This window comes from Mya arenaria, chromosome 6, assembly GCF_026914265.1.
Source record: "Mya arenaria isolate MELC-2E11 chromosome 6, ASM2691426v1".
Lineage (NCBI taxonomy): Eukaryota > Metazoa > Mollusca > Bivalvia > Myida > Myidae > Mya > Mya arenaria.
In genome coordinates this window covers 64,800,687-64,820,448 of record NC_069127.1, presented here as the reverse complement: position 1 = coordinate 64,820,448, position 19,762 = coordinate 64,800,687, and the positions used below count along the sequence as shown (strand labels likewise).

The following is a 19,762-nucleotide window of genomic DNA, read 5'->3' as shown; positions in this document are numbered from 1 at the left end:
ATACAATGTTAAAACTATTACAATGGAATATACAGGATAAAAAATTTAACACGAGTTTGTTTAATAATCTATACTTATTTATTTTAGCTCGTTTTTGACGAAAGCTGATGTGTTATAGAATCACTTTCGAGTCCGTGTCCTTGGTATCCGTTTTGCGAGGCTATTAGAAAGTACCCTTGATGGGAATCAAACCCTAAACCTCTTGTGTATTGGTAAACGGCAATGTTGTGTCGATATCTATTGATGTTATTTGCCGGTTGTATACTATACACAATAACGTTCTGTTTCACTTTTTATTGTTTTTCTCTATTACAACATGTGCTTTAACTATAACGATATATTCGACAGTCTCACCGGAGGATAAGGTTATACACCACTAAATATAACGTAACAAGTTCCATCAATCGAGTTAGAACTAAACTGTATACCTTCTGAACATACCCCTCCACATTGGTAAGTCATACTTATCAATTACCTTAACATCATGTTCTTAAAACGATATAACCTATATGTTTTATAACAATTCAGAAACAATGTATTGTTAAATACTGTTATTCTCTATAAAATGTGCTTAACCAATAGCATATGTTGAACTTAATTAACATCTTACCATTTTTACTGACTTTTACGTATATGTCCTTGACTTGTTCTTGAAAAACAATGAATACGATATTTGAAACTAAACTATTTCTCTTTTTTATCATACATCCCATGAATGTTTAACAGCTAAACGATATCCTATGCAAAAATGTATCAACATGTCTTATATGTATCTGATTATTGAATATCAATAATAACTACTCATTGAATACAAATACATATATAGCATACATTCCTTTTCATTGTTACGATAATCAATGAATTGCATTCTGCAAAATGCTTCTAACTTGTGTCCTCATACACAAATAGCTATACTATCTTCATTTTACATAATGATAAATTTCTTTAAACAATCATCAACCATTCAAATGCAGTATAACACACGACAATCCGATTCAATACAAAAGATATATGATACATGATTTAACCATTTTATCCACAATTCTTTTATCTATCATTAAACTATCATTGAATCAATTTATCATGTGCAACCTTCAACAGTCACTTCTCTGACTTTACCATTTTCAAACTCAAAAATGTATGTATTGAAAGCATACCTTAACTAGCACAAGAAATAATAACTATCTACATGTACTGACAACATGCTATTTAAAGTCATAGATTAATTTAACGAGACAGTATGTTGCCCCATTGGTGTATATAAGCAACAATAGCACTATAGACTGATTCATTAGTCAAAATATGTCAACATACATATCAAATATATTGAACCCACACTATCATAATACATATAAAGCTTATTTTTCTTTTGTAAAACAAACTATATATACCTATACTTTAGTGACATAATAAATCATAATAAACACAAAATAACATCATCTCATTCTATTTCTTATATAACGGTCCTTGACAATATGAACAATTCTAAGTTCTTTATTTAAACCGTTCTCCAAGTAATGCTATTTTAAGTATTGATGTTATTTCCAAAGAAAATGTTATTTCCCTTAAAAAATAGTATCTTTTGTACTTCAGTAATTCCACTCTATAATGCAAAATACATCTACACTTAGTACACATTCAATTAATGAATTATGCATTTAAGTAACATTAGAATATCAATCTTATGAATCTATATATATACAGAACTGATGTAGACAAGTACAGTCCACGATCCGACTCTGGACTTCTCATCTTGAAAGTGTTCATCTTGTAATCTTCAAACTGAACTCGGTATAATTCAATTACATGTTTGTCTCAGAACTGACATTAAATAACGCGATTATTTATGTATTAATCACTTATATGACTGACTGTATGCTAGGAGGATTATTATGCCTCAACACACAGTAGTCCACACTGCTCACTTCGCTTTAAGCGCACTTCTCGAGTATGCTGACTCGCGTGATTGGTCGCCGAACAACTGTCTTTCCGACTCGAACATCAACCACACGGACTCGTTGATCACGACCTGGATGGACATCAACCACACGCCCGAGTTGCCATTGACCTCTATGGATATCTGGATCGATGACCATTACCACGTCTCCTGGCTGGAAATCTCTAGAGCCATGGTACCACTTGTTTCGAGAAACAAGAGTGGGCAGATACTCTTGGAACCACCGTTTCCAAAAGTGTCTGAGGAGTTCTTGTATATATCGCCAACGTTTCTTCAAATTGTTGGCTGATGCTTTGTCTACATTAGGAGCAAATGTTCCGCCACATTGTCCATGTAAGAAGTGGTTTGGGGTTAACACAGTACTATCTTCTGGGTTAGCTGACTGATACGTCAATGGTCTGCTATTTATCATTCCTTCAGCACCAACAACAGCAGTCACCAATTCTTCATCTGAAATGTTTGTGTTTTTAAGAACTTTGTACAAAGCCCTCTTTGCACATTTTACCATTGATTCGTGCACACCTCCGAAGTGAGGTGAATTTGGTGGCAGAAACTTCCAGTCTATTCGTTTCTCGTTAGCATTTCGAATAATCATATTTCTGTCTAACCGCTTGTAAAGCTCTCGCAGTTCATTAACACAACCGACAAAATTTGTTCCATTATCAGAAAGTATACGGTCTGGAACACCCCTTCTGCTGACAAACCGTGATAAGGTGTTGATAAAAGAGTTAGTGTCTAAGCTATATGAAACTTCCAAATGAACTGCCCTTGTTACCATGCAGGTAAAAACACACAAATATCTTTTCAACCTAACCTTTCCCCGACCTTGCTTGGTAATGAATGGCCCTGCATAGTCAACTGCTGTATTTGTAAACGGCTTCACAGATTGTCTCAGACGTTCTACTGGTAAAGGAGCCATTTTCTGCGTGCTCGCTTTTGCTTTTCGACGTTTGCATTCGGTGCAACTTGATTCATATTCTCGGATTGCTTCGCGTGATGACAAAATCCAATATCTATCTGACAATGAAGCTAAAGTCCGATTTGTTCCACCATGGTCAGTTTGCTCATGACCCTGTTTCACTATTAGCTTTGTAACACAATGTTTTCTTGGTAAGATAATTGGATATCTCACACTATATGGAAGATATTCAGCATATTTCAACCTACTGTCACTTCGCATTATGCCTTCAATGTCTAGTTTTGGATTCAAAGGAGCAAGCTTACTATTCGTTGATACTGATTTGCCCTTCGAAAGGAGTGAATAGTCATTTTCAAATGCTTCTATCTGTGCTTGTTGAATAATTATTCCTTCTGCATCTTGAATTTCACTCAAGCTAAGTTCTTTCGACAACTTTCTTTCTGTCTCTTTCTTTTGACAATTGTCAATGAATCTAGCTACCCATGCATGAATCCTCACTAACCGATTCCAGTTAGAATATCTATTTGGATCGAGTCTGTTGTCCTCTATCTTGTTCGTAGCTATGAATGTATTGCCTCGATCCGGAGCAGACTTTCTTTTCATTTCAACCTTTACACCATCTGTCATGTCTATTTTGTTCTCAGGCCACGATTCTTCACAACATTTAAGAAAGTTAGGTCCGTGCCACCATAGTTCACTTTCTGACAGAGTATGTAATTGACTACCACGAGATGCTATATCTGCTGGGTTGTTCGCTGAACTGACATGTCGCCATTGTTTTGGAGTGGTTGCATCCTGAATTGTGCCTACTCGATTAGCGACAAATGTCTTGTATTGTCTGCTTGCACCACGTATCCAATATAATACATTCATGCTGTCTGACCAGAACACCGTACTTTCTAATTCTATACCTAACGCTGCACAGACTGTTTGTGTTAATTTGAGACCAAGTGTAGCTGCTAAAAGTTCCAATCTAGGAATGCTCAATGTCTTAAGTGGTGCAACTCTACTTTTCGCAGCAATCAACCTGACACTGCTTTCAGCACAATCTTTAATGTTATCAGCAGGACTTACAGCATATACAACTGCTCCAAATGCTTGACTAGATGCATCAACAAATGTGTGTATTGCACTTGCAGGTGTGATGTTGATACAACGATTTATCTTGACGTCACTCAGTTGTTCAAGTTCTGAGAACCACATCTTTACTTCAGCTGTGAGGTGTTCTGGTAGCTCATCATCCCAGTCTACACCTGCAACCCATATGTCCTGCATAATCATCTTGGCTCTTACTGTGAAGGGTGTAAGAAACCCGAGGGGATCGAATAAACTTGCAATTTTCTTCAGGACTATCCTTTTTGTCAATTTCATGCTCTCTATATCCACTGCTGTATTGCGAAAGAAGAACATATCTTCTTGTGAGTCCCAATTGAGTCCTAATGTCTTGACAGATGGCATTTCTGTGTCTGTAACTTCCATTTTGTAAGCTCGTTCTCCTTGCGGTATTTCAGCTAGTACGACTGAGGAGTTTGTCATCCATTTTCTCGGTTTCATTCCTGCTAATCGCCATAGACTTGACAATTCATGGTACAATCCAATTGCAGCTATTTCATCTTCCACTGAGTCCATGGTATCGTCCATATATGTTGATCTCAACACGCATTCGGCTGCATTTGGATATTGCTCCATGAACCTTCTTGCATTTTCTTGCGAAACAAACTGCGCCAAAAATGGGGATGCACTGACCCCAAACACTACACGATTGAACTCATATGTCTCTATTGGTTTGCTACATTCTGTACGCCACAGAAACCTATGCATTGCTCTATCTGGATTTGCTAAACCCACTTGCAAATACATCTCTTGAATGTCACACATGATTGCTACAGCCTTCATTCTAAATCTCAATAGAATGTCAAACAGTTCATTCTGTTGCTTTGGACACTGACAGATGACGTTATTTAACGACAAGTCTTTGTACTTGGCTGAAGCGTCAAATACAATGCGCATTTTTGTTGTCTCTCGATCAGATTTAATAACCGGAAAATGAGGCATGTACCACTCTTGATCATTTGTACTACTGACTTCAGAAATGTAACCCTTCTCTTTGTAACTCTCAATAGTTTCTGCATATGCCTTTTTCAAGTTTATGTCTTTGTTTAGCTTTCTTTCTGTATGCTCAAACCTTTTCATGGCATGTTCATAGTTAATGACCAGATCCTTTTTGTTGTCTTTCCATGGTATTGACACTGTATACCTCTTATTTTCTTCATTATACTCTAAAGTATCTTCTACTATTTTTAGGGATTTCACTTCTTCCGAATTCATTTTTGGTCTATTTTCAATAGCCTCTGTTTCCCAAAATCGTTTTAAGGTCTCATCGATTTGATGCAGTTCGCTTGTGCACTGAACTGTATTAAATGTATACAAACATGTATCCTTATAATTCTGGTTTTTCACTGGACCAATGCATGTCCATCCTAGAGGTGTTAGTCTTGCGATAGGTGAATTAGGTTCACCTACTATTTCTTCCAAACTTCTATGCAATTCTGCATGGTCAAGCCCTATTAACAAGTCTATTTTGGGTTTCTTTCCCAATTTTGGGAATTTAATTCCTTTTAAATGAGCCCATCTATGTACATTTTGACTCCAGTCTGTAGGTTTCAGTTTCCCGGTTACTTCTATAGTGGTAACGGCTGTAATGTCTAGTTCTAAATCCCTGTCTACATTGTTCAACTTGAATGTAACATTCATAGTGTCTAATTCTTCACACCTTCCATTCAGCACATTCACCTGCAAAACAGTTTTGTCTCCAGTTAAACCAAGTTCAGCAGCAACATCACTGTTGACATATGTTTTTGTACTTCCGTCATCTAAAAGTGCATTAATCTTAATTTCTTTTCCATTTGCACACACTAAAACTGGAACTGTTCGTAACGAAATACTATTGTTCTGTGAGCTTGTGAAAGTCTCACCAGATGTGTCTCTAACCTCATTTGGTTCGTGTCTAATTTCATCTCTCTTTGGACAAAATGCTCTTGCATCCGGATTGAGGTTATGTAGTAATCTATGGTGTAATCTGTTACACCCACCTACTCCACATTGTCTTGTTCTTTTGCACTGTCTACCAGAATGATTATTACCAAGACACCGAAAACACAACCTGAAGCATTTTGCCTTCTCCCATCTTTCTTCTATTGACAGTTTCTTGTATTGACTACAGTCCCAAATATTATGATCTTGATGACACATACTGCATGACCTCAGGGCTTTCTTAGGTGAAGTAAAAAATGATTTATGCTCTCGGTAATCACTTTCACATTTTCCATCCAGCCCGTATTTTGTTTCCGTTGCAATGTTTTGAAATTCTGCTTCTTTCACTGTCCATTCACTTAATGTTTCCACTGACTCTTGTTTCTCGTTTTCATATACCCAACGTTCATAGCGTGAAATCATGGATTCTGGTAGCTTCTTTAACAGTTGCTGATAAAGAATACCACTATGCAGGTCTTCAATTTTATTCTCTAACATGTTTACCAGGGTGATATCTAGTAGATCAACAAACTTTTCTGTTGATTTCGCATTCTCACGTTTTATTTGTGGAAATGTTGCAATATCGTCCATGAATTTTGTCATTAGTCGTCTTTCCCCACCATATTTCCTCTCAATGCGTTCTTTTGCTTTGTCATAAGCTACAGCTGAATGTCCAAGGCCCTCTACCGTTTTCAATGCTTCACCTGTCAAATACTGGCGCATTTGCAAAAACTTATACTCTGCAGACGCATCTGTTTTGTCAATACATGCCTCAAAGGCTGCCTTCCAGAATGGGAAATCTTTCTTGTTACCAGAGAACATAGGGATGGACACACGTTTCAACTGACACCTCAAGTCTTTATCAACTTGTTTTTGCTTACTGATGCTTGGTTCTATTTTTGTTGATTTCTTGCTACTTGTTTCGCTCATTAAATAATGATACTCATCTAACACCTTATCATATTCCTTTGACAAGAGGTCAATTTCATTGACAGTTGACTTCATTCCTTTAGTTTTTCCCTGCGTTTTGTACTCAATTGTCAATTCTTCTATCGAAGTAATAGCCTCATCCATGTTTACTTCTAACTTATCAATCAGCTCTCTTAATAGTTCTTTCTCATGTGTCTCATCGTTCAATTCCTCTAGAAGTTTGTTTTTGCTTCGAGTAAACGCCGCTTTTTTACGGGATTTTTTCATTTTCAAGCTTGTCAACTTACTTTCGTTGTCATGTGTAACGTCTTCAACCTTTTCTTCATCCGTTTCTGCCATATTGATAAGTTGGTATGACGAACTGGCCAAATAATATTCACAAACGTGTCTATCCGGCTACTGGTCTATCCGAACTTGATGCATCGATTAAACACTTCCGTCTATTACAGTACGATTGGACGTTTTCAACCACGCTCTGCTACCATTTTGTTGTGTCGATATCTATTGATGTTATTTGCCGGTTGTATACTATACACAATAACGTTCTGTTTCACTTTTTATTGTTTTTCTTTATTACAACATGTGCTTTAACTATAACGATATATTCGACAGTCTCACCGGAGGATAAGGTTATACACCACTAAATATAACGTAACAAGTTCCATCAATCGAGTTAGAACTAAACTGTATACCTTCTGAACAGGCAATAAGATTCCAGACAAAAGATTTAACTTTAACTTTAAGATGAAATTGCATACCATCTCCTTTGAAAAGGAACGGATATACATACTATTACTTGTATTATAAGTAACGTCTCCGTACAACCTCAGAACATACAAGCACTATAATTCCAAGTCTGAGCTATTTATTTTGGAGTACATACAGTTCAATCTTTTAACCGTTATGCAAATGCAATCGCTTACAAATGAATTCTTGGAGAGATCCATGAGTTGGCAGAGCCTCCAAATTAGGAAATACGTCTTATGTAAATTCGTGTACTGTAGCAGAGCAATTTGTTGTTTTGCCAAGCGATTTAATCCTGTGGGAGTGTTTTTATAGTTGTATTGACTAGCCTATAAATCGTATGCTTTCGACCCTTATATGTCTTGAAATTATCATTTGTCGTTTTTATCCGTATTATTCCGAGAAACAAACACTCTGGTGATGCTGGGTTAGGGTGCAACAGACTCTTACAGCTTCACTCTCACAGGGTTGACCGTTTTGACAACTTGTGTATTTTTTTGTCTTGGAATAAACCATTTTTTGCGTGAATGTCTGAACACCGGTAAAAAAAGAAAATACAGTACGTAGAATACAAGACACGGCCATGTGACGCTATGTTTGTGAAACAAGATGAAAAATGGGAAATTCACTGAAGTGTTTTAACATAAGGCCAGCATAGCTCTGGATATAGTGAACTCCTCATAGAGCATGTACCGGAGGAAATTGGGATTGTTTGTTATGTTTTAAATCTCGGATCATATGTCTAGGCAAGAACGCTGGTTTTTTTTCGTGATGGTAGCAATGCCGCAAATGCCATTTATGTAGAGCAGAAACTATTCCACTAAAAACGTATACAAAAACATAAACATAGTACCCTTCTGATTATATTCTAATACAGACAATGTATGTTGAGAGGAAATTCAAATAGATAAAGAAAACACGCACTACCTACGGAAACAGCGTTTGTATTGAGACGTTTTCCATTTGTATAATTTGAACACATCTCTTGTGTCTGGAAATGTGTTATTAACTATACTTTTGGGGGAAACATTAGGCTTTTTTGTAGACATATAATGTATTTCTGAGCCGAAAGAATACCAACAAATTATATAGATATTTGGAATATTTCCATCACATCAGATCAATATTAGCAAAAATGTTGTCTTTAATATATATATATATATATTACTGTGTTACATGAATATAATTATGTCTTGTTATATGATGTCTTTAAAGCTTGCGTCCGAAAGAATGAATCTAGATAAAATGCCTATGAACGATGGAACTTAGTCTTCCGTCCAGTGATAGCAGTACTTAAACGTGTATATACTAAAATTGAAAAAAAAGGTTTTCGCTGACTTGAGTAAAAACTCTTATGGTGTTGAAACTCAATGCATAGCAAGATAGTTTGAAAACGTACACTAGGATAGCATTTGGGATATGATAAATCAAGGCTATGATTGTTGTAACTAAACCAAACAAATAAAATAAAAACTTCTGCCAAAAAGCTGATGAATAGTAATGAAAGTTGTAGTTTAGGACGTTTAAAGCTTATGCAAAACAATTTCTTACTAATTATTTTGAGACTTGAAGGTAAATGCTGAAGTCGCTTTCACCAGACTAGAAAAACTGATTTTTTCTCGATGTTTGGTGTGCCCTGAATGGTTCTCATGATAGCAATATTTTATGAAGATATCGTTTGTGGTTGCATTGCATTGGGGTCAAGGACATTGTTAAAGTTTAAATTAAGTTCAATGTTGCAGACAAGTTGATAGTAATGTTGGCTCAATATCTTAAAAATGATGTTCAGTGCTTAAAGATCACAGCTTGTTTTCAGATAAAGAATTCTACAGTTATACAGAAATTAATGCGAACTCTCTTGGCCCTCGGCCTCGTTGCGCTCGCTCATATTTCAGTAGATCGCCAAAACGAACTCTTACACATTCTTTATGACGTATTCAATAATACATCCGAAAATGATTGTAAAAGAACGTCCAGGTATAATGTTACATGAGTATTGCCTTATTATTTTCTAACATAAGACACTGAAGTAAAGTAACTGATAAATGGGCTGCTTCCTATCTTTATCACAGGCTTTCCAGCAAAGTGTTTGTGTTTCAAAATACTCGCTAAATATGATGAATTTAATTGACTCCCCCCTCTAGAAATTGCCCTAGTGGTTTCTGTTTGATGGATCGCAGTCCTAAATTGCACCGTGCTCCGTCAAAGTGCACCTGATACAACGTCAACTCATGGAACCCCAACCGGTGACATACTGTTACAGTATGTCAAACATTCGGCCCGTGACATTCCTTCTTTATCAATCCCAATGCACAAATTTGATCGTTGAATAATAAGAATAATAATAAAATCCTTAACGTGAGTACCATTACCACAGTAATAGGAAACAATTGCAACAAGCGTTGATTATTCGGAAGCCCTCTACCGCCTCTTTCTAGAAATCCGAGAGAAAATAGACATCTGAAGATTTTGACCCCGACAAAAAATGGAAACTATAATGTTTGTCGAGTGTACGTATTTTAAAGTGTGTTGAGTAATATCTTGCAAAATGTTTTAGTATGCTTGATAATGTAATGGGTATGGTTTCGTGCAATACGCATCAAACTATTAAATAATAATATTTTAATGTAACAAATATAGACAAGCTGAACGGCTACTACTGGCATTAACATATTTGGACCCCAGCCAAGTTGAAAATTAAAAAAGTCATTAAGGCCTCACCAAATTGATAACTTGTTCATCGGATTTTTTCCAAAAAATAATGGGGCGAGCGAGCGAAATAATAATATAAATATTTGTTTTGCATTTAGCAAAATAAAGGAGCGAGCGAAGAGCGAACAAATATATATAATCATTTAACTCACTTTTGCTCACATTTTATTCACTTATTAACTAAACAATGATATTGTAAACAGTACAAGGATAACATCCAGTGAAAGGATGATAACACTAAAAGATAATTCTATACAAATATTAGTTTTGAGATCAAACACATGCTATTTGAGATCAAGCAAATGTTTTTCTTTAAACTATTTAATAAATGAGAGAACTCAAAACCACAGTTATCCAGTTTTTTAAACCTTTTTGATTTTTTTTTTTCAAAATACCTTATGCATGGCTAAGTTAAAGTCTGGACACAAGCGCCAATGGTCACAGCCACCTGCCAGCCCAATGGCATAACCAATTCTATTAACTAGGTTTTCCACTTTTCCTTTGGAAAACTTGGTTAAAAATAATTCTCTAATAAAATACATTGTCATATCCCATGCCATGGAAATGACTAGACAAGGTGACTTGAAAATTAACTCACAAAATGAATATAGGCATTTGCAATCAAATATAAACTACAGCTATCACACTTGCAATGACTACACGATTGGCCTTGGTAGCCATCACACTTCTGGAAGAGAATTTGCAAAAAACCTATACTGTATTGTAAACCATTTCAGCACCAAATATGTCACAGAAAATTCCAGCCAGCGCCGGATTGATGTTTGGTTTTCTCAGAATTTAATGCCTACCTTTTTTAAACTTGCAGATTTTCCTTATTTTTTTAGATATCTTGTTCAAATTTAGACAAGTTATAGAAAACATAAACTTATATACAAAAGACACTTTTACTTCTGTACTGCAAATACTGATTGTGTCAATTTTCATATATAGCAAAAAAATATTTCAAGAAAATACAAAAATATGAAATGTTTCTTTCATAGACAAAAACCAATCAGCTTAAATATTTAACACTTGAATGATTTTCATATATAGTTTAAATATACACATGAACATCTAAAATATAAACAAACATTTATTCGCAACATAAGTGTGATTAATACCTTTTTCCAATCACACAGTCACATTGTTTAGTTTAAACGCATACATTTGAGAAGTCCGAGTTGTTTTCTCAGGCAGTATAAAAGCTTCATTTCTAATTCTGCTTGTCCTTATGTATTTCGTGGAACAGGAAAACTTGACTGAAAAAAAAAAATATGTTTAGAAAGTAAGAAATATATTTCATCAAAATAAAGATGTAAATGAATTACAATTGAAAATACAGGATAAGATTTTTTACCCGAGTTTGTTTAATAGCTTATAAATTCAACATAGAGTCCGTGTTCTTGGAGTTCTTTTTGGGAAGTCATGAGAAAGTTTTTCTTGTGTGGATCGAACCAACAACGTCTTGTTTATTTGTATACGGCACAATGGTTAAAGACAAAGGATTCAACTGTTACAAAAGTGGAATTGCATACCAGTTTCTATGAAATGAAAACATAAAATAACTTGTAAAATAATAACTGTCTCCACACAACCTTAGAACCTAAAAGTACTTTAATTCATTTTCCGTGCTGTACAGCGTGCTTTAGTAAATAATTATATGAATAACTACAGAGACAAACACAGTAGTCCAAAGTTTAAACATACAATCCGTTTAATCGCACACTGTCAGCGACAAGGACAACATAAAACAAACAATCATCGACCAGAAACATGGATCTACAGCACAAGACTATAAAACAATATACACAATAAGGGGTGTTTATCAAGGATTAATAGGTACCGCCTTAGGATGGTCAGAAATATAAATTTTGTGGTACATAAAGTACAATTTATCATAATGTTGATTGAGCCATCGCTTACATAGTTATTCTTGGAGAGATGAGTTGACAGGGTCTCCGATTTTAGAAATACGTCTATGTAAATATGTGTACTTTGGCAGAAGAATTGGTTGTTTTACCAAACGATTTACTACTGTTGGAGTAATATCATAATTGTATTGCTTAGTCTTTGAATCGAATGCGTTCGACTCTTATGTGTTTTGAAATTATCATTTGTCGTTTTAATCTACATGTATTTAAAACCGAGCTATAAACACTCTTGAAAATAGGGCAAGTGTGATGCTTGGTTTGGGTTTTCACACTTTGAATTGAGAACCAGGAACATACAGTTTATATCATTGCATACAAGACATGCCAATGTGACATTATGTTTGTGAAACAAGATAAAATACGGGAACTACATAACACCAGCATAGCTCCGGATATAGTTTACCCCTAACAGAGCGTGAACCGAAGGGATTACTGTCTCGGATTAACTGCCTAGGGTTTAGAGGTACATTGAACGTGAATGCAAGGATATGCTGGCTATTTTTGAACATGCAGCAATGCCGCTAATGACACATTCACGTTAAACACAAAAACATCCACTTATATGTATACAAAACATCAACATAATATTCTTTTGGTGACATTCTAATTTGAAAAGAAGAATTACAAACATTGACTGCTGATAGGAAATTCAAATAATTAATAGACGAAGCTCTACAGTCGAAAAAAGTGATTGTATTGAAACGTTTTACATTTGTATAATTTGAGCTCATAATAATCTTGTTTAACGTCAGTATTTGTACAGCTTTTATGATTCATCTTGGATTTGTACGCCTCTGGGCTTCCCCCTGATGTTCCCATGTCTTATATCAACGTTATATGCCATCTGGACATGACAAATGTGTGAATACATTATCCTCGAATACAACATAACGTGGTATAATGCTCTTGAGAGTGTTTTAAGAGTATATTTCTATGCAGACAACTGATAACTGAATGGAGAAAGCTTGAAAAGGCGTTACATCATTTGGGGAAAACATTCGGCTGTTTTGTAGACATATAATGTGTTTCTGAGCCGAAAGAATACCAACAATTGATATAGATATTTGGAATATTGCCATCATATCAAATATATCTTTGCCTAAATGCTCTCTTTGCAACATTTCATGGGTTGCATGGATATATCTGCTCGACATAAATTATGTTGGCGTCCGATCGTAGGAATCTAGATAAAATGCCAATGAACGATGGAACTTTATTTTCCGTCCAGTGCAAGTGATACTTAAATATAAATACATTAAGCTAGGCGTGGCTTTAGGTACGGTTAGTTTGACTTGTGAATAAGTAAAGAAATACGACTATAAAACTGTTTCGCAAAAGCCGCTATTTAAGCATACGCTTGAAAATTAAGTAAGCATATACATTCATACTGTATTTTTCTTTGTATAAAATACAATTGATACTATTTCATTGAAACCACGCATAACATTTGATATATAACGAGAGTACACCTATGTTTATGTTGGAGGTCTATTGATAATTTTTACATTAACACAATTGCACAGATGACATATTCATATAGAAACAAGGCTCATTAGGAGTTTAAGAAAAAATATAACGCATTGAAATGTCCATCGTTAGTTTGTTAGAGTATTCTATTTTAATGTCGTAGCTTGGGATATTTTTGGCGTTGATAGGGTCAAGGTCAAGTTTGCTCTTACTAAAAAAGAAAACAAAAGGTTTTCGCAATTACGTAAAATACTTATGGTGTTAAAACTCAATATAAAGCAAGATAGTTTGAAGACGTACACTGAGATTGCAATTGAGATGTGTGGCATCAAGGCTATGGTTGCGGATACTAAAGAAAACAAATGAAATAAAATAATTCTGAGGAGGCTCATGTGAAAACGGACGCAGTGTTTAGATTTAAATTGTTCAGACAATTTTGTAGACAATTTTTCAGACAATTTGAAACCAATGTTACTGCAATATCTGAAGAATGTTCTTCAGTGATTTAAGGTCACTGCTTGTTTTCAGGTATACAAAACTTATATGTTCCAACGTTCCTGATTGCACAAATTAAACACCTGGTAGCAAGTGTCTTCATATGTATATATCACAAATAATTTCAAGGGAAAGACATTTCAAAGTTTAAGATGAGAACATGATAACACTGCATAGTGAACATTTACAAGTACAATAAGTCTTGCTTTTGTTGTATTTGCGATTGGCCGTTATGTTTAATGTATGGTTACTAAACTTGTCCCTGTAGCATCCATTGTCTAATTACTATGCTATTTACTAAATAGGACACTGAAGTAAAGCAATTGATGCACGGGCTGCTTCCCATCATTATCTCAGGATTTGAAGCAAATTGTTTCTTATTTAAAATACTCACTAAGCATGATGTATTTAATTACCCCCCCCCCCCCGGGGCCTTGTAAAAATTAGCCAAGTAAAATTTGTATGCTAATATGGTAGTAATATTTATATATTACAACAGAAGAAATAATTACAGAATAAACCAATTCAGTCTTTGAAGGAGGACACCTTATCCCAATTTGATATAGAAACTATATTTCGGTTTCTCTTGGAGGGGGCACAGTCCTAAATGGCCCCCGCATCCTCCCAAATTGCAACACATACAACGTCAAAAATTGAACCACCACTGCTGTCACTCTGGTACATTACACAACATGTCAAAAGTTTGGCCCGTGAGAATTTCCTTCTTTATCACCCCAAAAGCACCTTTTTCAATTTCTCCAGCCATATTTTCCTTATTGGTTCATAATTTACTCGTTGAATACGAACCGTTCCTAAACGTAAGTCTCATTACCACGGTAATAGGAAAACCTAATGCGTTTATTATTTGTAAGCCCTCTATCGCCGTTAACCAGACATACCATAGGAAATAGATATCTGAGGTTTGACTCCAACCGAAAATTGGAAACTATAACCTTTGTCGAGTGTACAAAGTTTAAGGTTTGTAAAGAGTTCCCGTGCAAAACATTTTTGTTTGTAGATAATATAATGGGGACAGCTTCGTGAAATATGCATCGAAGTAGTGAATAATAATTAAATTGAAACTTCATAGACATGCTGAGCGGCTACTTCTTGGACGCATAGGTGCAAGTGCCAATCAGAAATGGTGTTTTTATTTGTTATTGATATAATTTCTAACCTTATAAGTAGATCTCAAAGACTGTTTTCATCAGAAAACTCACACTTATATATGCAAGTAATAGAACAACAATAATTGGCAAACACATGTATTTAACTTAAAAAGCTTGTGTGCACAAACATTTTCGTGAAACCGTATTAAGATATATATGTTTAGGAATCGAACTGTACCATTTATGTTATAATAGAAGTAGTCCATCTGATCCAACGATAGTGAATGTGTTCGAGGGTTCCCGTTTGCGTTTTATCCAAATATTTCTGTCCCTTTCCATGACTGATACAACCACGTATTCAATGATGCTGTACTTGCACAAGGCCCTAAAACCAGACACACAATCAATCAAACGGACACTTCTAATGGAAGGCTGACACATATATATATGTGCAGCAACCCAAACAAACAACCTACTAGCGTTAACATATTTTGACCAAAGACAAGCGGAAATTCAGAAAATCATTAGACAATACTTCTTTGGGAATTGTAGATGTCAAAATAAAACGTTATTTCTGTCCAGTGTTTTGTTTATTCAATCATAGGCTTGACCCTAGTGCATTTAAAACGATATTGCTTTCATTGTTGGCTACTGGGCTTGGTATTGGTGCTATGAAAGGAATCTGCCCATAAACCACCATTGAAATTGTAATGGCAGGCTTCTTAAAACATGCAATGCATTTTTCGAGAAAGGCTGACTCAATTTATTCCTTGCATATTTTTTGTAAGCAGTGCGAAATCAAATTATGGCTTCCCAATTTAGTAAAAGTTTGGCCGTTTTAACACAAATGTATTTTAGTCGTAAATTAAGATTTTCTTAGTGCCATAGTTTCATTTGTTTGCTACATTATTGTGTGAGTTGACCTTTGAACACAAAGGTGAGGTAATGAAAACAATAATCGATGTATTGCTATTTTTGACGCTTATACATATTACAGATAATTGAAGTTACGACTATATTCCGGTATCTAAACGCTCTTCCGTCCTTTTACAAGCGCCCAAGTATAACACTGTCACACGGGCCCTGGAGACGAATAAAATGGTTTGGTGAGGTCTGCAACCGTGGGTTCATAGTCAAGTGTCTGTCCACTTGACACAGATCCGTCACATGTTTTAGTTTCAATGCGCGCAATTGCGTAGTACGAGCTGTTATAGCAGGCTGTATTAAAGCTTCATGTCTAACTAATCTTGTTCATTGGGCAGGGATATTTCACTGAAAATGACACAACATTTAACAATATGTTTAGAAAGAAGTAACTATCTTTCATCAAAGTAAAGGAATAAATGAATAAATACATTGTGTAAACAAGTACGATAGAATATACAGGATACGATTTTTAACCCGAGTATGTTTTATAGTTTACACTTAATATTTTTCTTTTTAGGAATCGAGCTTTTATACTATTTTACTATTTTTGTTAAGATACAAGTAGTTCATCGTATCCAACGATGATGTTTGTGGTCGAGGGTTCCCGTATAAGCATTATCAAAATATTTATTTACCTTTCTACGATTTATACTGCCACGTATAAGGAAACTGTTCACTGGCACATCACCTTTAACGCCAAACAGACAGTCAAACCTGTTGGAAGACTGACAGAAGATTTGTGCCAAGCCAAGTAGCAGCCAAAACAAACAATCTACTGGGATTAACACATTTTTGGCCCAGCCGAGTCGCCATTCAGAAAGTCATTAGGCATTACTTCTTGGTTTTTTTTTTATATAATGTGGCAATGATATGCAAATTATTTTAAATATTTCATATATTTGATCGTAGGCTTGACCCTAGTGCCTTTAAAACGATATTGGTTACATTGTTGGCTGCTTGGCTTAACATTGTAGGCACCTTTGTTAATGAACGGTTTTAAGATTTTACTTAAGTATAAAAATCTTAACGGTGCTCTAACGGAACTTGCCCATATAACCTCATTGGATGCATTCTCTTTTTAATTGAAACGGATGTTCATACTTGTGTAATAATTAACGTCTTCGCGCATTCTCAGAACAGAGAACCAATTTCATTCCTAGTGTAAGCTGTACAGCGTCCTAAATAAATACTATTTCTTGAGTACATACAGTACATACAGTACATACAGTACAATAGCCGTACTAATGCAATCTCTTTCATAGATATTTAGGACTTGTTTCTGTAGTTTTTCATATAAATATTTATGGAAATTTGTGTACTTTGGCATAGCAAGTTTTTATTTTGCCAAACGATTTACTCCTGTGGGATTGTTATCATATTTGCATTGCCTAGCCTATGAATCGCATGCTGCCGACCCTTATGTGTCTTGAATTTATCTTTTGTCGTTTTTATCCATATAATTCCGAGCAACAAACACTCCTTAATTGACAGGCAAAGTGTAATGCTGGGTAATGGTTTTCACACTTTTAATTGTGCAACAGTCTCTTAAAGGCTTAGTTTAACCCTTCTATAAGTGACCCCAATCGTGTATTGTACACAACCTTTGCGTATTGATCTTAATCTAATTGCCGTATTGTCTTATCAGATCTCCGATCGTAGTATCCAGCTGTGCAGTTTTTGAGGTTTTATAACAGAAATGGACCCTAAATGGCATTCAGCCGATTGGCTGATAAGCAGGAAATTGGCCCCCTTCTGTGACATCATTTCAACTATAAGTGCCGGAGATTGTCATGCTAAACATTCCTTAAACTTGGGCATTAATAACGAACACACAGTTTATAAAATAGCAAACAAGGACTAACAATATGACGTTATGTTTGAGAAACAACATAAAGTACTGGAAATCCATCAACGTTTCATCATGACACCATTATCCCTATATATAGTGAGAACTCCTCATAGAGCATGTACGGGAGGAATTAGTAGTTATTTGTTATATTGTCAAATCTCAGATCATATGCCTAGGCAAGAACGCTAGTTGTTTTTGAACTGGTAGCAATGCCGCAAATTACTGTCACGTTAAGCAGAAACAGTTCACCTAAAATATATAAAACAACAAAATAATAACCTTTTGTTTATATTCAAATCGAAGGGAGGATCACAAACAACGAATGTTGAGACGAAATTCAAATAAATAAAAAACAACAACACGCACTACACACCGAAATAGCGTATGTATTGAGACGATTTTGTATTATTTTCACTCATCTCTTGTCTTGTATTTGTGCAGCCTTGATCACTAATCTTGAATGTGAATGCTACAGTTCTTGAAGGATTTCTCCTCGATGTTTCCAATGTCTTATATAAACGTTAAATGCCACATGGTTATAACAAATGTATGAATACATTATCCTATATAACGCACTTCGGAGGGCCTTAAGAGTTCATTTTTATGCAGACAATTGATGACTAAATAGTGAAAGTCTAGAAATGTGTTATTATTCTTTAGGGAAAACATTAGGCTTATCTTAAAATGTCGAATTACAACGAACAGTACTCTCGTAAAACAAACATAAAAATAATGGACATAACCGAGGAACGGGACGAGACGGAGGCGAGGCTGACTGAGAAGGTCGATGGTATCCTGAAGGCCCAGTGGACTGAGTTAAAGAAGGAGGAGATTCAGGCTATTCATAGGATTCCAACCAGGGGGGTGGGGTGAGGACTGTGCTTATCTAAACAATAAACAATAGTGTAAAGTCACGGATCATGATGAAACGAAAACAGATGAAGTTGGCAGGACACAGAATAACATACGATGTGACACGATTGAATGCAGCAGACTTTTTGATCATGAACAAATAGAAAGTGCTTGGTTTTTTAATGGTTCAGTGTTTGGACAAACCCATAGAGGGGAACGTGTAAAAATTGATATTTATGAGGACATAGCACAGGTAATTACAGACTACCGCTCAAACCGTGTAAAGAGGTGAAATTTTGTTTTAGATTAGTAGATGTTGTTTTTCAGAATAGTTTGCAAATGATTGTTTCTGAAGTAACTGTAATAATATTAATAATGTAGATATCTTGTTCATTAATTATGATGTAAACATGAATACTATATTATTCATTTTGATTTTGTTTTTGACACCAGTCAGGTTTACTGTACACCATCTATTAACATGTTATAATGTGAACATATTGTAGTTAACGCATTACATAAAACATATCCTTTTATGACTAAAAATGTTTATTTAATTTAAAACCGTTTAAATATCAAGCCGGTGTACTCATAAGATGAAACAATTTTGTTTAGTCTTAAAGGGGTTTAAGAATTTGCTGAATGTCTGATCTAAAGAACTATAAATACTATAACATACTGAATATTTTTCTACACTAAGACTATATTGTGAACCAATACGATATAGGTCATGAGTGTTAAGATTGTAGTAAATATAAGGTGTCCAAATAATCCTTTAAATTATGGACAGTTGGGGTGAACCCAATGTTGAAAGTTTTCACTAAGATTTACATCCTT

General features: G+C 35.2%; 1 protein-coding gene across 1 annotated transcript; it reads right to left on the bottom strand.

Moving 5' to 3' along the window:
• Positions 1–1,931: 1,931 nt before the first annotated feature.
• On the bottom strand, positions 1,932–7,178 carry LOC128237967 (uncharacterized). Its single transcript, XM_052953541.1, has one exon. The coding sequence runs from the start codon at positions 7,176–7,178 to the stop codon at positions 1,932–1,934; it is 5,247 nt and encodes a 1,748-aa protein (XP_052809501.1).
• Positions 7,179–19,762: the final 12,584 nt, after the last annotated feature.